The 22444-nt window shown below is 40.4% G+C and overlaps 1 protein-coding gene and 1 long non-coding RNA gene across 2 annotated transcripts; one reads left to right on the forward strand and one right to left on the reverse strand.

Moving 5' to 3' along the window:
- Positions 1 to 4849: 4849 nt before the first annotated feature.
- Positions 4850 to 5713, forward strand: LOC112948560 (probable G-protein coupled receptor 141). Its single transcript, XM_026040814.1, has one exon. It carries the CDS (start codon positions 4850 to 4852, stop codon positions 5711 to 5713), a length of 864 nt encoding a protein of 287 aa, XP_025896599.1.
- A 13393-nt stretch (positions 5714 to 19106) lies between these two features.
- LOC112948569 lies at positions 19107 to 22178 on the reverse strand. The gene is made up of 2 exons (XR_003249647.1): positions 22053 to 22178; positions 19107 to 20262 (listed from the first exon to the last, which is right to left on the reverse strand). It is a non-coding gene; the product is annotated as an uncharacterized LOC112948569 (long non-coding RNA).
- Positions 22179 to 22444: the final 266 nt, after the last annotated feature.

The raw sequence follows: 22444 nt of genomic DNA on the forward strand, positions 1-22444 counted from the left end.
GCACTTTCTGTGCTTCCTGCAACTCGTTGAAAACTGCTGTCTGTGAGAATATCTGCTCTCCTRTGTCAATTAATTGGCATACTTCTGCTTTCTGACTGTTTTCTAGTTTAATATGCACAAATCTTGTTCCAACTTTGTGTCAAGTGAATGTCCATTGGAAGGATGTAATTCCTGCAGCAGCCTTGTGGATTCCATGCAGTAGCAAAAGAAGATACTGGATTCTGTGGCTGTGACTGCCTTTATCAAATGAAAAAACAATGAAAGAGGGTAAAATGACCTGCTGCATAGCTGCCCCTAAAAAAGCAGCTTTCTGTGAAAGGCTGTGGGGACTGAAAACAAGAGAAAAGATTTTTGGACCAGGGAAAGGTTATGCTTAAGTGCTTGATATTTGGCTGACCTGTGGTTCTCTGAAGCTATTCCTTAGTACAAAAGGGCTTTAAAACCAGCTTTATCAGTTTTCCAGCATAACCTAAAGCAGGAACAAATGGGTGTTGGCACAGAACTGGACAAATCATTAGGACATAAAATTATATATACCTGYAAAGCAGAAGAATGGCCACAAGCTCCTGCGCATAATAATAAACTCATAATAATAAAACTCCTCCTTTTGCACTAAATGAACAAAATAGCTGTTTTGTTTCAAAAGGCAAGTCATAGCCTGCTTGTGATACACCCTGCCAAATTTCTCTATAAAAGTCCCTGATAGACTCTTTCTAGCTATCTAAGACAGAGCATCTACTTTTGAAGCATATTAAATAGGCATRACTGAAGTAAATATACATTATTATTCATAATAAGCAGAGAAGCCAGGTAGCCTCTTCCACTATGACAAATAAATCTGCAATCAAATAGATATAAGATTAACCTGAGAATTTCAAGWCTCCTGCTAACCTTGCTGACCATTTAATGACTGAAATTATGTTTTCCTTCGTGCTGCATGGATGGCCAATTTTGGCAAATTAAAGGGATCATCTGGCAAGGTCCCCAGTCATGAACTGTGACTACCTGGTTTTCCAGTCCCTGTGCCTCAGGCGCATCAGAGGGGCACTGCAGTAATCCCAGAAAAGGCAGTAAGGTGAAACTTGACACAAGTACTGCCTTTCTTGCTGCTGTTTATGACTTGTGTTTATACATAGCTTTATTTCCAGCTCTAACTCATTAGCAATAGAGTATTTAATGCTAATAAACTGTAGCATTTCTGAGTAGTTAGTACTCCAGGCTGGAAGCAGCTAAAATTTAAAACTTATTCAGTAACAGAAGCATAATTGTGTCATAAATCCTGGTCAAAAAGAAGTTTAAGTGATTACAGATGAATCCAGTATTGCTGTTATACTTACTGGTAAACATTATTTTCTTATACAGTGACATTGTAAACAGGAGAAGTCTACAGAGATGAAATGAAATCAAGAATTAAAGAGTTCTATTATGAATCTAGCTATTGCTTATAAGAACTTCTTTATACCTACATGAGAACACTCAGAAAAACTTCCATAAAGACTCATTTAGTCTCAAAACATCCAGCACGTCTTGTTCCTCTTCTCACAACACTTGCTTCCTCTTTTCCATCATTTTCTCTGACTAACAGAAAAATGAGAATTTAAGCCTTCTGTCCTCCATCATCTTCTCTGTTTTCCCCAGTACAGCCTATGCACACCTAGTAGTTGCTTTCCYTAAAATCTATTTGTGGTGCTCCTCTTAAGCTATATCCCTGCTGTGATAAGCATTTCCTCTTCCACCTTTATTCTTACCATGGGTCCAGGCAATCTCTTGCACTGAGGAAATCAGAATCAGAAACAGAAGCAAGGTCTGAAAGTTCATTTGAACAGGCTGGAATGACTCAGTTTCCTCTTGCACTCTCACAGGAAGCTGACCTAGAATTTAAGACATAGATTATAGAGATGATTGATTTTTTTTTCAAACAGAAGCATATGAAGATGAAAGATTAACAGATGCTGAACAGTTTCAATGTGAAACATTCACGGAAAATCTCAAGGACAAAGTGACAGAGAGGTCAGAAACATCAAGTACGGTTTCKGCTACCCAGGACTTCTAACATCAGCCAAACTCACTGCTCACRTGTCATGCAGCAGCCTGTCCTCAAGTGGGATTAAACTGATTCTGGATCCACACTTGGTGAGTGCCATTATTCAYGTAGTTGCTTTCCTTCAATGTTCTGTCTGCTTTGGCAATTACATGTTTTTCTGAACCTCAGCCCATGAGTCTAAACAGTTGCCAAGATAGGCTCTCCTGTTATAAGTCTTGGTCTAGATGAATTGATAACCTGTCCCTCAGAACTTTCAGAGCTCAGTCTACAGATATCTCACAGATTGCTCTATGTTCTTGCTTATATTGAAAACCCTTCTGTTACTCTTTCAGCATCCTTGTTTTTTCAAGTCTTCCTAGTTATTTATTCCAAATAGGTCTGCTTTCATATCTTATTCTTCCAAATGACTGTACTTAGCAGTAGCAGAGAAGCCTCTCAAAGGAAGGCTTCACCCAGCAGCAATGCTAGTTTGTCCCCAGCAGCAAAGCGTTATTCTGCTGCTGTTCACAAAACCTTGCACATTGTCCATTCTTGTTTGCTCTTCGAGCACTGACACCTCCCACAGTGATCTAGAACGCAGACTTAAGGATACCCTGGGCTTGCTTTCTCCAGCTTTTCTAATCAAGACACTGCTATTTTTCTTGTCCCTACAAGAGCCCTGGCTAGTGAGTCCCCATTGCTTTCAGTGAGCTACGTTAGTTACAGCAACACTTAGGCTTGGCTCTGCCTGACGCCTGCACTTCACACATACTCTTCAAGTGTCACTGGTGTCTGCCTGTTTTGTTTAACAGTAGGAATTCTGAATGTCTGTTAGTGCTGGAGTGAAATCTTTTGTTAGCTCTGCTGAACATGCACTAAAACTGCATTTGTGATGAAAAATCCTCTGCTCAGTTGCGTATGTCTTCACTTACTTGCTTAGTGGCCAAATCCAGTAAGTTCAAACTGTTACCAAATCACATCCCACCTGAACCTTAACAGCAACCAAGCTGTGGTCAACTATAGTCCTGCCAGGAAGGTTTATCCTACAAGTCCAGGGACGTTGCTGATCTCTGAGAGCTCAGCAGTTCCTTCTACATGAACAGCAAAATAGTGTTTGACTTGAGTGTTTGACTTCACTGTCCCTGTGTGAAGCAAAAAAACAAGTCTTGCCTCTTCCTGTAAGTGGGCTGAAGAAACCCACAGCTGATCTCAGTGACACCAATGTTTGTTTCTCACCCTATCAACCATACTATGGACATGTGAAATGGCAAAGAAGGGGAAAAAAACGCAGAATTTTTAAGGTAAAAATTATTTTATACATATCATTTCAATAAGTAATGAAAAATAAAATCCAATCTATTTCTGAGAAATATAATCATTAAATTTCCAAAAATTGCTAAAACTCCTGCTACCTAGTGCTGTAATTATGCCACTTATAAGAGAAAAGCCTACTTAAGGCCATTTTGAAATCTAGCAATATATAGTGGAAAGGGAAAATGTTTTAAGACCAGAAGGACATCTTACTAAGGCTAATAAAACTTGTCTTACAGCAAAGTTGCTAGGGAAGAAAWTTTTTCTAGCTTGCCCTAGGAATTTTAGCAGGTATATAAATTTAACCAGTTAAATTTTCTATGCATATGAAACATGCCTGTTAAAAGGGAACAAACAGAAGGTTTAGATCACTCCTGRATAGAGACTCCAGTGCTTTTCTAAAGATGTTTTGACTGAAGCTTCATAAATAAGATATTTCTCTGAAAATGTTTTGTACTTAGTGACAATAAACAGGAAAAACATACTTAAAGGTCCTTAACAGATGCTGATCCTAGAAGAGTGCTTTCAGAGTATTTTATGGATGCGTATAGCAGAGCTGAGAATTGCCAATTAAAACTAGATTATTGATTTCACATTTCAGAAGAATCAGAGACAGAAGAGTCTCGCTTTCTAAGTGACCATTTCTCAGCTATTATTTTGCTCTGTTCAAACTCTTTGCAAGATGAGACAGATTTCATTAGCAAAATATGTCTATACCCTGCATGCTATCATCATATTTTTGTGTGCACACAGAAACCTGTGATCAAGCCTAAACAACTGAGCAATTCATGGTTTGCTTTTTCTATAAATAAGAATGCATAAGAATAAATAAGAAAGCTGCACATTGCTACGTTCAGTGGGTGCCAAGAGGTTTATACATTTCAGAAAACTGTTACTAAATTAATTTTCAATTCCTTTTCACTTTTTCACAAAGACTGAGAGCTAAAAGCAAGAAGAAATTGATTGTTCATCTGCAGATCCTATTTTCTATGTGCTCGGTGAGTCTCAAAACCCAAATCTGCTGCTGCCTCACACCTGTGCTGGAGTCATCTAGCAGGATGACAAAAAGCTGACTCGTCTCTTTATCCACAGCTTATATATGAACCCTTTTTACATTCCAAGATTTTTCCCACTTTCAATTTCAGCTTGGTAAAAATGGGTGCAAATTAAACTTGTATAATTCATGAACAGACTGTGTCTTGACTATTCCAAAAGGCCAAATCTAGATGTAAATAATTAGAAAATAACCTTGGAATGCAGCTTAGTATATGATATTCATTCATAATATATGTGATATGGCTTTAACACCAAAAGGCATCTTTACTGCTGTCATATGTAGTATGCCAACTTTTATAATATCATATACTAGATAGGATAACGCTATTTCAAAAATACTGGAATAGCCTGAGCCTGGGCTATTCCATAATTAACAAGTAAGGGCAGCAAAGACAATATGTCTATTTTAAAAATTCCCATTCTTCATTTTCAGTTAACCTCCCAAGAACACTTAGGAAGATGCTTAACATCAGCTTAACTCAACAGACACATTCCTCAAATGAAACACTGACGGAAGTCTCGGAGAGTCTCCGCTCCATCCTCATAGCCCTGTACAGCATTGACCTGGCTGGTGGCACGCTTGGGGTCATCGTGATGTCCCGCCACTTGTTTCGAAGGAGATCGCAATCTGTGATGACCATCATCATCGCCAACCTCCTGGTACTGCACACCCTCCTCCTCCTCAGCATCCCCTTCCGCCTCAGCTACTACATTTTACATGAGTGGAAATTCAGCACGTTCGCCTGCAGGCTGGTGAGCGCCACCATCTACCTCCACATGTACACCACCTTCAGCTTTTACATTTCTATCATCATAATACGTCTCTTCCAACTGGAGTTTAAGAAGTGCTACACTACAATGGGGGTGGCTGCTGTCTGGCTCGTTGGAGCRCTGGTGATCTCACCTGTTTTTCTGTCTTACTACGGAACCTCTAAAACGTACAAATCCTCTGAATGTTTTCAGTTCCACCAGGAGATACAGGAAAAGCCTATGGTGATAGTCAACTATTGCTTAGTTGGAATACTGGTGATAATTTGCACTGTGCTCACCACAGTCCAGTTATCTGTGATCTGTAGGCTGGCTGTGAAATATTGGCCTGACATCTACTCCCATGTTGAATTTAGGGCTCAGGCAAAGAGTTTCTTCTTCATCTTGGTAACATTAGTGTGCTTTATGCCTCATCATGTTTTCAGGATATATTACATCCAAAACTACAACGTGGATAAAGACCRTAAGCTATTCCCATACAATGAAATTTTCTTAGCTTTAACAACAATGTGCTGCTTGGATATGTTGTGCTTCACAGCTGGAATAGCCCACTGAACTACTAGGAAATCCAGATGCAGTCTGTCACTATTGGATTTTGGCAGAAGTAAAACTGTCAGAACTTTACTGAACTAGGGAGAACGCTAAGTTTTCAGCATGGCTTTACAGGATTGTAATTTCCSTAGGTTTTGCGGTCTTGTAAGATATATATTTCTGAAGTTACTTTTTTTTATCTTGCTCTTGAAGGAAGGAGCATCAGCCTTGCTGTGTCTAAGTGTCATGAAGCTCATTAAGATTTTCCTTAACTGTCCTCTCTCTCTACTGATTCTGGTACAAATATCCATTCCTTTCTCTTTTTTTCCTCAAAGTTTTTTCTAGCAACCCACTGTAGCCAATAAATGGTATACTGTGAAGGACTAACAATTTCTTCTGACATCTGTGATACTGATGAAAGAGAGAAGAAAGATATTTTCCCTGACAGGTTTTGTACYAGTGATTTTAAATAACAAGGCTGAAAACAAGATATAAATGAAATGGTTTAGTAGAAGCCTTCTTTTCTTTATCTGTACAAACTAGTTACCAATGAATGAAAACACATAAATCTCACTACTTCAYCTTCATTTGCCTCATTTCAAAAACGCAACAAGATCCCTGATCACTGAATTATGGTAATCAAATATTTAGAGCGAATGTGAGATGAACCAGCCAGAAGTTCCAAAACTTCCGTCTTAAGTGACTCTCCCACCACAACTGGACATAATGATGTTAATACTTATGTCCATAGTAGTCTAAGAAAAAGCAGTTACTGTAATTCCTTGCCCATGATAACTGTAACTAGATTCAGAATTGAGGGATCTGATCCTCCAGTGAAGGATCAGCTACCCTTTGTAGAGGGAAAGATTTCATCAGCCTTCAGAAAAAGGCTTTGAGCAGAAAATCTCTTTGATGTCTGCTCACTTTCAGTTGCCTTGTTGATTTATTGTCAGATGCCATATTTTTCCCATTTACGGATATAACAAAGCAAAAGTAGAATAAACTAGCTGAACTCTGTTTAATCAGTTCAGCATATGCTCATGAATGTGTATACAAATTCATGCTGGAGTGTATGTTTCCTCCTTGAGACAGATTATATTCCTCGTGACCTTGAAAAGTGGAATGAAATAATTAATAGTCTTCTTCCCTCAGGAACTGCATCTGTTCTGGGAACCTCTATTTCATCTTTATTGTCATAGTAAAAGTTATTTTCATGATTGAATTCTGCATGTTCTGCTTGGTGGAGAAGGCCTCTAACCCTTCTTTCTAAAGCCYCACTGCTTTTTTCTGCATCTCAACAGCTTGGGTCCAGATTGCTCCCAACCTGGGTTCCAAGCATCCCACAGGGCTACACTCCTCCCTTATAAAGGGGCTATAAAATACCCCCTTCACTGTCGTGATTTGCAGTATTTCAGTCTTTGCTCCAGATTGCTATGATACCTGGATTCAAAAAGGCCAGAAGTTCATCTGAGAGAGTTAAAAAAGCTACACCTATCAAGCAATACTAGCGATGCCTCAGACATAAGGAATTTCTTTGAACAAGGGAGCCAACGTCCACTTCACCAATCCTCAATAAACATTTTTGTCTTTAATCATACCTTAATCCTGGTTGTACAAAAGCTCCCAGCTGTTACAGGACCCYTTCTGCCTCTTTTTAAAAGTGGGAGGGAGGTGCACGGGGCAGCTTCAGCAAGTCCTGCAGGCTCTTGAACAGTCTGACTTTAGGGCTTCCTTAGGCCTACCAGGTCCACTGCTGCTCATACAGTACTGTCTTCTCGGCCTGTGGTTTTCCATGGCAGTAGTTAGACATACAGTACCATACAATACAGGTAAAGTGCAAAAGGCCAGGTTCTGAAATGAATGAAAAGTTCCCAAACCAGCAACTTTTAAAATTTCTTTTCTTTGAAGTATACTTAGCTGGTAAGAGCCCTTAGAGGTGAAAAGTATTGGCGCTTCAGAAGAGTTTAGAGGAAGAAAAGGCAAGAGGAAGGGTCTGCAAAGAGACAAAGAGAGGCACCAGAGAGATATGGGGCAAATTGGATCTACCAAAGTATTTAGGAAAACTAATTAAGCTTTAGGTGAGACAATAAGCACCCTTTTTTTTTTTCTCCTCTGTGACCAAATAAAAACACTGTTATTTGCAGAAATAACCTGTGTTACTGCCTTTTCTTACTGACCAGTATTTCCAAGATGACCTCTATGAAGATTGGAGCCACTTGATGCAGCTCCTGAGTTCACTGATAGTCTAGCAGTCGACCATGAAAGGCTTCAAGTTTGGGAGTAGGAAAARGAAATTAAACGGCCCAAGGATTTTATGCAAACCTGGCCATGTTTAGAAGGCACTTTCATCCAACACCAGAGAGAGAGGCTTCAGGTACAAATCCTCAGCTATGGTTACAAATCATGTAGTTCCTACAAGAATGTGATTTCTCCAAGTTTTAGGGATAACTGGGAAATCACTTGTTTCTGATCAATCATCTACCATGACAGATCACACAGACTTACATATGACTCTAACTCCCATAAAACTAAGCATTTATCTTTTCAGTTCCTTCAGGAGAGGGCTGTTCTGTGCTCCATATGCTGGTATAGGGTTGATCAGGCAATCTACATATTTCATTTCCATCCATTTTTTAGGAGTTACGTTGCTAACACATTCTCTTATATATCTTATATATATATTCTTCTATAACACATTCCTTAATGCAAAGTCTGTATTAAGTCATATTTCATAACTAATGAAATCCATGTGTATTTTAAACATGAAATATTTAGGCAAAAATATATCTAAAATTATAAATATATTATTGATATAAAATAATAATATTTGTCTCCTCAGTGCACACATATGTTTCTGTAATACTACCTTCTAATATTAGAACACATTTTATGTGCATCTTTAGAGTTTTTCCATCACTTTCACATTTTATCAGTTTCTCTTCTTTTTCTCATAGTTCACCATATGTTTTTCTACATATATAAATATATTCACCTCATTTCTCTGTCACTCTCCTCTTCCATAGTTGACTGAACTTCTTATGTCAAAATTTCCTTTCTTCTGTCCTTTATTTTACACAGAAATAACATGGTCCATAAATCTATGAGAAAAGACTAGGACCAATGAGAAGTTTAACTCAAGGTACCTTGTAATGGTGTGGGCATCTGATTCTCTGTGGGCACTTTCAGTTCTGTTTCAAGGTATGTACCGAAATAATTAATTTCTAGGTTACAGAGTTGAGTTAGCCTGAGACCCTTCACTTTCCAGCTTGTCTGAGTGATGTCAAATGTCCGCTCCAAGGTCACTTGTGGACCCAGATCTACCTGGAAAACCTGGGATAATCTTGCCATAGTAATCCATACATAAAGACAGTTGAGGTGCTTGGATGAACTGCTCAGGTTAAGATTTTTCTTCTAGCAGAATGACTTCAAAACAAGATCTCCTACACAATTTTGCAATCATCTAGGGATTTTTTTTCTTCTTCTTCTCTGAGCAGAGGTCTAAAGCAGAAGTAATTTTGGACCCTCACACTTGATTCAGTCCAGCACAGATGTGTGAGAGCACTGAGTGCACAGGCAGCTTCTCCCCACCATCTCCTAGGGGGTCTGTCTGTTTGTGCTGGAGACTGGCTCTGCTGAGGTGCAGCTGTACAAGCCTGGATCAGTTTGCTGTGGAAACAGTGGTGTAAGAAAGATTTCTGCTGATGGGGAGCATCTCCCCACCTTGGCTTGGGAGCTGCACTTAAACCCAAACCCTTGCCCTTCGCTTTTGCTTGAACTTTGCTTGTTTGTGCCTCGCCACTTACTTTGCTGATCTAACCCTGATGTGATGACTCGTTTTCCTGACTTGACTTGGACGCTGTCTTATCACTGTGAACTTGTTTGGCAATCACTGGACTGTTGGCTGATCCTTGTTATTGTCACCAAATCTGCTCAGCTTGCCTGGCCTGAGTACTGTGGGACTGTGCCCCTCATCCATGAGGCCACTGCCCCTCATTCCTGCCTCAACAGCAGGAACCTGGTCYCCTCACAAGTCTTCTCTTGTCCCCTGACAGAAAGTCAGAGCAAGCTCCATTACTGTTAGACATGAGAGACTCTGAGGAGTAGCATCAGGAAGTGCAAAGCTGTCTTCACATTATCCTCACTTCAAATCTGCTGTGAGGTTTTATATACCAGAAAAATGCATGTAGATCAGTTCAGCATCTGTGGTGCTTCTTTCCTGCAGACACAGCCAAACTACCTTTATTATTAACCACTGCATTAATGGAGGAGAGTATGGAAAGGGAAGTGGAGCTTACACTTCAGCTATTCCTGCAGTTGTTAAAAATGGAAAAGGTTTTGCACCTTGGAAAAGGCAAAACTTCATTTAGTGCTTGTGCCATCAAGACTGTACATAATCCTCACTTCTTTTGCTAGCCATCAATCATTTTGTTTATCCCTCCTTCTGCATCTTGGCCTTCACCACTGATGTAGCTAGCATGGGTTTTAATCCAAGCTCTTGTTTCTCTCTCATGCTTGACTCTCTGTCTCTGTCTTCATTAACTAGGGCTCAGTCACGCAAGACCAACCCTTCACTGGCCTTAGTATGGTCTTTTTGACTCAGAGAATAATAGATTCAGCACTGATCTCAGTATCAGTTTTTAAGACCCACTTTAAAGTGACAGAATGTCAGAGATAAGAGGTTATCTCTAGATAAATCTCTGCCGTCTCCTAAATACTCAGCAAATCATCCAAAATCTAGAAGCACTCTAAAGACTGGTTAAAATAGAAGCTAGGAGCTCTACTTTCATTCTCCAGGAGCTTAATCTGAGAATTAAATTTGGAAAAGGCAATAATATTGGGCTCAGATTGTAAGATATTATTCTTATTATGAATTATGTAATGATACATTCCCTTGAAAACAGTTAAAAATGGTTAGTTTGAATGCCATTTATATGATCCAAGTAATTCTGGAGATAATTATACACATTAGTAATTGCTTTCATGTTAGCTGAATATGTATAATTGTAAACCATTTAGTCATCTCAATCATTTTTAATGCCATCAAATGAACACTGGAAAAAATCCCAGATGTCCTGAAGGAAAGAATATCAAATTGCTAAATGCATCATCCRTTTGTTGTTTTTCTTTGCATTAAGTTCTGCATAAAAAGAACAAAAACAAAACCCCACAGATACAATCCAGCTTCCTAAATTAGTTTAGTAACAAAACTGCAGGTTGAGCAAGAGGATGATTATAATCAAAAACCAACCTGTCAAAAATTCTCCCTAAATTGTCTCTAATTCTTTTTCTCCCAGAGGTCACATTCCATCTGCCTAAATATTATATTTGGAGAACATAAACAAACGGAGAATGTTATTTTCTCTCCTGTATTCTCTGCTATGAGACACAGAACAAAACTAAGCAGAACAACAGTCAAAGTCCAGGCCTGTCTGGATGATCCTGGACCTTGGCTTCCATCTCCATCACTGAAACAATGACTTTGACTACTTACTTCTGAGCATTGGCTCGTGTAAATGCCCTCAGGAGATCTCAGTGGGAATGCATAAAGCACAGAAAAACATTTTTAGGCCTGCCTGAATGTACRTGGGCATTTCCAGAACTCCCTCCTGCCAGGGCTCTGCTGCCACTGTAGCTGGCCTGATTCTGCTTAGCCCAGACAAACCCTTTAAACAGCTGGGAGTGATGTAAGCCCCCTCACAGGAAAGCTGCATTCAGTTCTAAAACTGAAATCTGCTAGTGGCCAGAATGGTAACGCAGGAATGAAGAAAAAATTCTCCATTTCCTCTAAATGGATCTATTGAGGTCATATTGATGATTTTGTCATATGAGCTTGTCCCCTCACTAGAATCAAGCAGAAGGACTAGATACAGCAGAAGGAAACAAAGCAACTCCCTGCCACGGGCACTGGCATTGTCAGTACCAGCCGGTGGGAGAAAAGAAAAGAAAAGAACCATGTACTAACGAGAACCACCAAGTAATGTCATTTKCCTTGGACAGCTCAAGCTGTCCAGTCCATGCACAGTCCATTATAGTCTGCATTCTTCATTCTGCTGTCTGCACTATCTGAAGCCATCACMATCTCAGTTTCACTACATATACGCTCAAGGATGCACTGAAGTGGGTCCACCAAGGTCACAGGGAGAACCGTGTTGGAATGACAGGCTTGCAGAGTGTGCAGGGCGTATGGACACAGTAACACTCGTCTCCATGAACACAGAAACTGTTCACTTCAGGTATTCTACCCAGACATCAGCCAACAGGTTCACTTATCTGGCTGAGCAGTACTTCTTACTGAAAATGATTTTTAGCTTTGAGTGCATGGATGAAAACATTGCAAAAGAGGTACAGGAGCAGAGCATTCATAGCACTGCTTGTTACACAGGAAAAAAATAAACATGGAACAAAATAAGCCCGCACAAACCTAGAAGAAAGATTAAAAAAAAGGCAAGCTACAAATGACCAGCAGAAAGCATAGTTTTCTCATGTTTTCTTTACTATAGTATTTTCTACTGTTGATGAGAAGCAACACACTGAACTTGTGATAGCTTGTGACCCTCTGCTGTCACACAAAGGGTGAGACATTACATTGTGTGGAGATATTTTGTACACAGATGACAATTTTGTGACCAGGYTGACATCCAAAGGACAGCAGACATAGCTAGGGAGCCAGGCACTGAGACTGTAGGAGATAAAAGAGTTGGGTCCCAGAAGCCATGCTGTGTAACAGCAAGTCAAAAGCAAAGGATGAAAATTGGAAAAARGATTGTAAATTCGGTCAGCAATGACTCTAATTGCTCACAATGATATATTTGCTGGCATTGTTTTAACAGAACAGGAAAGTCAAAGAGCTGCCAGTCAGTTGCTTCACCTATTCTTCAGCAGAAAAGAGATTTCTGGTGTTGAATAAAGAATAGTGAAGGGAAGCCAAACCTTGGGAGTTTTAGGGAGGAAGGGGAAACATCTAATAGCATGAAATCAGGTGCACTGAGCAGTATCACTTCTGATTCTTTAGACTCTAAAGCTTCTATTCAGACTCTTGAAAGGGCTCTGGTTCTGATCCACTCTGTATGTTCCCAGCCATTCCCAGTCAGTTCTCTCTCAAAGGTATATAAAGTCCTCAGCTGAACGCTCGCTCTCTGCCCCGTACAGTCTGCCCAAYAGTCAGGTTCTAGGTGGCCTAGTTTTGTGTTTATTTGTGGTTCTTYGCTGCCTCTCCTCAGCCTAGGCTCTGAAGCACACCCCCAGTGTCCCAGCTTCTGATCCATCTGGAAATGAGATGATTCCTGCAGCCTGGAGAGGCTCTCCCATTCCATGTAGATGCAGGTGAGCTTACAGGAAAGACCACACAGCAGCACTGCTGTWCATGTGGAAACACAGAGCCTGGTGAAGCTGCCTTGTGAAGCACTGGGCTTGCATAACGTGGAAGGGCAGAAAAGCGTTTTCCAGCAGAAGTCATTTTTCTCTTYGCTAAGGGAAGATACGATGGTGCCTTTCAGTGCTCTGCCTTAAAGCGAACAATAAAGCAGCTGACTGCTTTTAGGCCCTGCCAGGCAAAGAGGAAGGTGATGAAGACTGCAGACAAACAAAAGCTACAGGATACAGACCAGGAGGCATTTCCCTTTCTCCCTTGCATGCCAGTTCATAATGTCTCTTGAGCACTTGAGAAGGCTGATTTATGTTACATAATCGCTGCAAACAACACTGTGTATGTTCTAATACGCAGTGACGGCAAATTACATAACCTACCGAACACCAGAAAAATACAGAAACCCCTGCAATAATGTAGAGCCTCTATGCTGAATGATAGCATAAAAATGCAGACTGTGTTCATGCCACATTCTGCTTTTTAGAAGTATCTTAGACTATTAATGCCAATGACAYCACTAACTTTTATACAAAGATGTGATAAGCAATCTTTCACTTTTTTTTTATTATTTTTTCTCATAAAGATTCTTCCTCTTTCATCTTCATATTCTCTTTGTGTGGAAACCACCACTTGAATTTTGCAATATGAAAGCCAGGAAGTTTTATATAAAAAGCTTGTTTTTACCAAAACTGGAAAAGGAACTGGAAGTAAAAGGGAATATTCACATAACATAATTATGTTCTCTTTCCAAACATATCTTTCCTTTCCCTAGGTCTGTACCTTTCTGATTTTTTTTTCTGTATATTCTCTGTATTCTCAATGAATGCACTTGGAAGAAGCCTGAGGTGATCAGATAATCCCTTTTACCTTCTCTCTCCCTTTTGGAAGCACTTTTGTGATGTTTTCCTTTCCATCCTCTAGGTATTTTAGTGGGAGGTCAAGGGTCTGCTACTTTATACTTTGCCTTTCATCATCTCTCCTGGGTGTTGCCCTCTCTTCCATCTGTCTCCACTGCTCTCCTCTCTAGTCTATTGCCCATCACTGGCATAGCAGCGTACAGCAGCATGAAATAAGCAGCAATAGAAAGCTGGATACACCAGTATTGCTTTTTTTTTTTTTTTTTTTTTTTTCCCTGCAATATACAGAAAGAACAGAACAATCTGGGAAACTTCCCAGCAGTTTTATAGGAGCCTGTGCTACAGAACAGAGAAAGGCTAGGACAAAAACAGACTTTTTGAAGTCTCGACTTGAAGGATTGCTGTAAAAAGCAGAAGTGAGCAGGGATCTGACCCTGTGCACCATGCTTTATTTATTCCCTGGCCCATACGTAGCAGCCTTCTTTTCCAGCACTTAAGCTAACCAAGTGGCTGTCTCTCTACTCTGGATGGGGGGAATGAAGGAATGAATTTATAAAGAGACTTTTCATGGTGAGAAGYACCATGGTGACTCATTTTCTGCTCCTACTTTTTCTTCCACTGCCCTCTGGCTCTACCTAAAGATATAGAAGACACAGACTAGCAGAGCCTGTCCCSTAAACAGATTTCTAGTATGAGATGTGTAACTGTCACCAGGCTCCCTTCTGATTTAAGTCTACCACATTACTCTCACAATTATCTTGAAAACATTTCATCCTGCAAATAGGCACTTCTCCTAATTACTAGGATCTTTCCTCCTAATCCCTAGAAATCCTCAAAGCGAAAACATATTTTCATACAAACAGCCTTTGAAATCTGCCAGCTCTTTTTATCCCCAGACTTTTCCCTTTCCTTGAAATTTTACCACCTAACTCCGCTTGAAAATAAATCAGCAAAAGTTAACACTGAATTGGCTACAGCTTTCTAAAATGTTAGGCAACCATCACCATACAAGCAGAGAGCCTAACAAGCCCAAGCATCCCTTGTGCATGACAAGGTCAAAGATCTTTTCCTTTGTCAAGCAGCTTTGAGCTTTGCTGCCAAGCCCTGGGAGAGAGAGCAGCTCCCTGGCCCCCGAGGGAGCTGCGAAGTTCAAAGAGGCAAAGTGCTCTGTTGACATTTTGGAAAGAGAAAGAGATGGGGAAAAGGGACCAGGGGGCATGTGCTTAATTTACATATACATTTCTATGTCTTCAGAAAGCATTTCTGCCCAGAAGGCTAGCTGCCACACAACGGAGCAAAGCCTGCAGTTGTGATAAGGTGTAAAAGTTTGGAGCAACCGCCTGTGCCTGAGTGTGTTTGGGCTGAATAGTCACACTGGGCTTTTTGGACTTAAGGCACASAAATTGGAAGAAAAGGCATGAGAGTCTGTGTAAGAGATTGCTGCAGGATGAGAGAAGGAGAGAATATTTAATGCTCTTMTATGAGTTGAAAAAGCCAGTGGGTGAACATATATGCACACTTCTATCTACTCCCTGCTAAAGAGCAGGAGTAAGAAAAGCTGCTAGTAAAGCTGCAGAAATTATCTAGAGAATGAAGGAGCCCCGGAGCTGATGCAGGAAGAGGCTGGAGCAGGGATACAACAGCTGGTTGAAACAGCCAGTCAAACTGGGGCAGTCAGTGGTGCAGCAGGATTGCAGCAGGGAAGGGGCTGGCAGAATTAGAGCAGCTTGGGCCTGCTCTGTCCGCCAGAAGAGGGGCAGGCTCTTGGGATGTGAAAACCCCAACCTGAGAGTGAGGTGCTGTGCAGGACCTGGGAAGCAGGCAGGTTTCTATTAAGAAGCCAGACAGTTGTAAATGGCTATTACGCTGCTTCGGGGAAAGAATAGTTTGGTATCATTTCCCCATTGTCTTTTCTTTTTTTCTTTATTTAATACAATAATGCTTTTTTTTCGTACATTTGTGGGTGGAAAAACTGAAGTTCAGTGTTATTTTCCAAGCTGCTAGACTTGGGGCTGGAAGTGAGCTAGCCACCTCTCTGAGATAACCTCATGTTCCATGAGTCATGTAAGATAAYCGGAATAGACGTAATGCTCTGATTCAAATGAGACAATCTTTGCACCAAAACACAGTTTTTTACTCAAATCTCTGAATGGCCTTGGTGACAGCTTCCTCTGGCAACACCACCTGWAAAAATATAAAGATCATTTACCAAATAATCTCGTAATAGTGCTSTCTGCATGTTAAACATCACAATGAGATTAGAAACACTTAGAGGAAATGAAGGAACCCTGCAAAATCCGCAAGAATAAGAAAACCAAGAAAATTAAACCAGAATATTAGGTTTAAAAAAAGCTAATTTATGAAACTCAGAGCATTACAAGTCAGAATAAAGAAATGCAAGTTGAAATGGAGGAGAAAGAAACTCCACAACAATAAATAATAGTAAAGCTAAACAGCCAGGAAAAAATGAAAGGCATTTTCAGGAGAGTCTAAGTAGACCAAAACCTTGCACYGGCAAACATGGCATTGCTCTCACCCCAAATTGCTCTCAGTCACCCCAAATCAAAATAACTCTATGATTAACTATAACAATGTCYGATTCCACTAATTTTGTTCTAGAATTATTCTTTTACAAGCTCTCTGCTCACAGAGCTTGAAAAGGAATTCAGTTTTAAAAGAAATGCTGTGCTATTGTTATCACACAGAATGAAATCTGCTTAATCCAATCCTGTCTGATCAGACAGAATAATAAGATGCACAATAAGACAGCAATCAATCCTCTACACTTATTTCTATGAGAGCTTGTGCTTCACACAAGTTTCTGCGTAAAAGCKCTCAGTTTGCCTTCTGTTCACCCACCCTGCCTAGGCCACTGTGAGAATGATCAAAGCACCTTGCCTTACTATTCTGATAGCAGATAAAAACCCTCAGCCACCCAAATGCCTCCTCATGCTGATGTTTCCCTGAGCTGCTGTCACCAGAGACTCCTGCAGTCAGCTCACCTATATGTGATGGATGCTCTTTCATCCTTTAAGATGAGTCATGAAGACACTTCCCGCCAAGTGGGGTCCATCTCCATGGCACCGGAGAAAAGTGAGGAGCCAGGGTGAAACCCTTACATAGCAATTAAATAAAACAGAAGTCACCTAAAATGTGAGGCTTTCATAAAACATTGGGCCATGCAGCCAAGGTCCTGGGACTTCAGAAACTATTCAGGGTACGTCAAAAACTGCAAGAGGGATGTGGCAATGGGTWTGGCATTTTATGGCTATGCCTGCTCCGGGACGCTGACTCATGCCTGAGACCGTGCCGGCTTCGTAACTCATTGATCCTGCACGCAATGAGCCTACAGCCTCAGTGCCCTCAGTGCCTTGCTGGGGCTGTGACAAAAGAGCCAGCACGTAGCTAGATAAACTAGAGCTTGATGCTTTCTGCTGAATTTATAAGGCAGAAAAGAATCCCACAGATAAAATTTGCACAGAACTGCAGTTCAGTAATTCTTGATCATCAACTCTTCCTCCTGCTGCAAATCCACAATAGGATATACGTCAGTCTTCGCTGCTAAGGGCAAAGCCTGACACTTGTTTTCTGGTAAGTACATYGGTGCAGTAAGAGGATTTCACAAGGTGCTGCCAGCAAGGCAGTGGCACACACCTGGGCACTTGTTCCCAGAAAGGAGGGTAGTGGGAGTATGAGTTGTTAAGCAGCTAGAACTAACCRTCTGAGAGAGCTGAGTGATAGTACATGATCAGAAAAATAGTTATATGAGTGCATTAAAAAAGTGTAGTAAGTTTTCAAGCAGTCGAAACATGCCCTTAATCCATCTATTAAACTGAGAAAGCTCTTCTACATAGATTTAGACGAGGCTCTGTTAGAATATCTCAAATAGATCCTACTGTGACCCCAGGACTCATTTTTTTCAAGCATTAAACAATCGGGTCAGTTGCTCTGAGGTTTCCCTTTTGAAACCTGTGCCAGATTTTAGAGGAAAGGACTTGTGAACCTCTGTGGACTGAGATGTAATTGTGCCACACCGCAATAACACGAGAACAACCTGACACTCTCTGACTCATTATTCTCAAACACGGTCCTGTTGGGCTATTACATGACCTCACATAAACTGGTGAGCAGGATGGAAATGCACATCAAGCAGAATCTTCAGGCATCTCCATGGAACTAAAGGTGAAGAGATCTCTACTGGATTACCACCACCTCTCCCCATCCATCAGCACTGTACAGAGCTCGTGCTCCTCTCTTGCTAAGCTCCCTTATGTCATCTATCAGCGAGAGAGCAGCAGCGTGATCCTAAGCGATGCTGAGGAAGACTGATGTGCTTGCCAAGCTGCATGTGCAATCCTAGCATCACTTTATGTTTTTCCTTCTGTAGCTCAGTTCTGCCTTTGTATTTACTGAAACCTCAGCAAACCTTAGCTGTTTGACCATGCTGTTCCAGCAATGGGAAGAAAGGACTTGGCAAGATCAATGTCCCATTTCCTTTTCCCATGCTAAGAGGTCTTTTTCCTTTCGATTGGGAGTGGCCATTGTGCTGGGGTCGATAATGAGTAAGCACAAAGTATTAACTGGGGTTATCCCACCGACTCCTGAGAAACTATTGTAGAGTTTATTGGCAATCACAAAATGCCAATTTTCACTGTGGATACATGAAAATTTCTAAAGGGTAGGAAGTTATGAAATACCTAGTGGCAGCTTTCTGCTGGGAATCAAAATTACAGTTTTCCAGAGTAACCACATCAATCTTGGACTTTAAATCATTTTAGTGCTTTCACACAGTGTCCAGCAGACTACGGAATGACGTGTAGCAGTGACTGTTAATCAACTTTAGCTGTTATAGGAGAAGAAGTGCTGCTCTGCAGTGTGTGGAACTGCTCCTCATCCCATGCAGCACTCCTGAACAGCCCAAGCCAGTGCAAATTATATGAGCAGATCACTTTAAAAAAACACTTTCAAGAGACCTTACATTTTTTTAAGAGTTTCAGGGCTGTATGTAGGCAGATATTTTGATTTAAATAGCTACAATTAGAGTAGATCAAACTACAATTTAGAACTTCCAGACTAAGAAACACTTGTATTTATATTGAAAAATAGTGTGAGATTTGCAGAAGAAATGCATAGACTGATAGTGCTTTATGTTATAACCTCTTTCTTGATGCGTCAATCAAAACAGAATCAGCCCTGGATGATTGTATATTGGAACAACCATCAAAGGGTGAGTGCAAGGCTTGATCACATTTATACTTCCATTTAAAATTAGCGCACCATTTTAACCCCTGTAACTGAGCAACATAACTGCATCTTTTGACATGACTTTTGTTCTATCAATTAACTTTTCCAGTAATGTAACATGACAAACATCTCCAGCTTTGCCACTGTAAGGAGCATGCCAGCTTTATTGTGCAGAATGTTGTGCATGCACAACCAACACTGTGACAGCGTGAAGGGCACCCCGTTATGAAGCTTTCATAACAATGCAATTATTACCTCAAGACATTCAGACACCTCTTCCAATAACCACTTTTTATCTTTGATACCATAATCAGTTGTGCTAGATGACTCAAAATTTGCCACCTTTAGAAGTTTCTTTGTCATAATTCTTTTCAAGTTTGTTTTACAGAATTGCGACACTGGGTGATATCATGACATTTTTTGTTGGTTCCAGTGCCATGAAAGATTCAAGTGGGATTACTCATCAGCACTGCCTTTCCTTCCCTYTTCAGCGTTCTCACATGTGTCTGTCCACTTCTCAGCTCCCCAGAAAGCCCCTTTCAGCTGTTTCCTCCTCTGTAGCTGTCCAGGCACTGTGTGATACTCCTTGGATAGTGTCTCTGTTTCCTGTGTTTCAGTCCATCTTAAAGGCCCAGGTCTGTCCAAGTTCCTCCCCATGAACTGAGCTGGCCTCTGAACAGATGCCTATTGCTGCCTCTCACAGCTAGTTGTGCACCTTCTCTGACAAACCAACCACTAAAAAGAACAAGGATCAAGAATGCCCATATATTAGTGGAGCTACCGTAAACCAGTTACCTCAGGTAGWCCATTACTGAAAAAGCTCATACTGAAAAAAGGAATGATGGTACATAATACTTAACACAATGTTAAGAAATAAAGATTACAAAAGGTTAACAATTATTTTCTTTTTCATTTGGTTGCAATGATTCACTTTGTGGTTGGTGTTATGTCTCCTTGTCTTCCCAGTGCTCAAGCCTCTCATTCATGACACAGTCACTCAGAGGACAACTCACTGCAGCTAACAGTGGCCACCCAGAAGTCAGGGCTGTAGTTTAAGCTCTTCATCTAAAAGAGACACGTAGCTTCAGCAGGCAGTCCTTCCCAATCTAAAARAGATGTTTGAGATAATCAGGGTGAATTACCATCTGAAGGAACCAATCTATCTTTACCAATTACTGAGGGACAACTGCCTTAGGGTGGATGCCTCGCTTCTGCAACCCAGCATGAGGAAAAGGCAAGTACGAGCAGTACAAGGGAATTCACAACCCCCCAGTCCATCTCCAACAGCTAAACTGCTATTCCCTATAAAGCAATAGCTCTTCTTTCTGACACYCCCAGATCAAACATACAAGCTTTCTGCGCTTCCCATTACACATATTATTATCAAGTGACTAAGTGACCTCATTTCCAGTCTTAACGATTTAATTTTCACAACCTCATTAGATCTCTATTTTCTTTTGGGAATACTTGCTGTGAGCGAACTCTGCTGGGCAGTAAAATGTTGATGTCAGGAAACATCTGAGTTGCTAAAGATCACTGAAAGGAGCTATGCAGAATTTATAAGTGCTATTAATCAAGTAACAGTGAAGCTGGTGGAGAGATGCAATATAGTCTCAGGTTCTCCTCCATTAATCACTATTCACAACATACCATGAGCTGCTTAGCAAGTAGAGGAAGAGTGTTTTTGAAACTACTCTGTTACTGACATCACTGCATTTAAAAATAAAAACAAAAATGCAGCTCAATGGAAATTAGAATCTCACAAGGGATTTGTAAATAATTCATCTATTTCACTTTTTACTTTCACCCCAGGRACTTACTCCTTCCTTGTGTCATCTCGTCCTCAAAAAGATGAGCTAATTGGCTAGAAAAGCACACAGTAGTTTCATCTATGCATCAGTTTAAGTACTATTCTTTTCTGCAGTCTTCCTCAAAGAMAGGTAGTCTTCATGATTTCAAATTAAGAAATGAAGCATTTGGAGTAATACTTTGCACTATAATCTTCTCCTGGATGCACTTGTGTTTTCATTTGAGATCAAGTACTGTAAGATTTATGTGTCCACTAACTAGATTCCCTTCCCAATATAAATGTCCACTAATTAAGTTGTCTTCCACTTTTCAGTTTATCTGCAATAGATGATGTTTAAGTGCACCAGTGCTGACATTTATCTTATTAAAGCCTTGAGAACCAAATCAGTGCTACTGCAATATTATCTTTCTTTACATTTTTCACTTCTGGCTGAACAGACAATATGATTGATGATAGGAAGCCTAGTTATGCAGAATTTAGTTATTAGTAAAAGTAATATTTCAGTGAGTCATGAATAAAGAATTAAATGAAAAATAGATTTTTTAGTTAAAAAAAAAAGGCTACAGATGAATTTTCTTTAAAAAGCACACAAATTCCTCTTTTTAGTTATGATTATTCTTTGTGTTAAAACACAGTTTCAGAAAACAAGAAGTAGACTTGCATGCACTAAACCTAACTAGCTTGAAATCTGAAGTAGCAGCATGGTTGCTAGAGCAAAAAAGATGCTGAATGATGGTAAAAATTCAATCTAGGCTCAGAATCCAGGAATCCAGAAAAAATCAAGGAGAGAGGGAAAAAAACCCAAACATAGTATGTACACAAATTGGAAAAAAAAAAAAAACAAAAAAACAAGAGAGAAAGGCAGAGAGGGAGAATAAGTGTTCTCCCTTCCACCCTGCCCACCCCATGCCCCCCCAGAAAAAAAAAATTTGCCATTCTGCTGCAACATTTTAAGTGTCTTTTCTTTAAAGGATAATTTTAGTATTCATAGAATCACAGAATAGTAGGAGCTGGAGGAGAGGCACAGAGAAAATTTGGTCCAGTTCTGCTCAATCAAGGCAGCTGGAGTGGTCAGGTTTTGAATACCTCCAAGGACAGAGATGCCACAAACTCTCTGCGCAGCCTGATCCACGTTCAATCATCCGCACAGTGAAGAAGACTTGTCAGACAGACTTTCCTGTGTTTCATTTTGTGCCTGATGCCTGTTGTCCTTGCATTRGGAACCAGCAAGAAGAGTCTGRCCCCATCCTCTTTACATGCTACCCTCAGATATTTATACACAAGATCCCTCTGAGCTTTTTCTTCCCAGGTGAAACAGTTTGGGCTCTCTCAGCTCTTCCTCATGTGAGATACTCTTTACTGGACTTGCTGCAGCAGGTCAATGTCTTTCATGTACTGGATCCTCCTTCTCRCCCTTCCTAAAGATAGGGGTGATATTTACTTTCTTTCCAGCCTCTGTCACCTCTCCTGATCATCAT

The sequence above is a fragment of the Nothoprocta perdicaria genome, unplaced genomic scaffold (genome assembly GCF_003342845.1).
Source record: "Nothoprocta perdicaria isolate Ctin4 unplaced genomic scaffold, notPer1 scaffold_269, whole genome shotgun sequence".
NCBI classification, from domain to species: domain Eukaryota; kingdom Metazoa; phylum Chordata; class Aves; order Tinamiformes; family Tinamidae; genus Nothoprocta; species Nothoprocta perdicaria.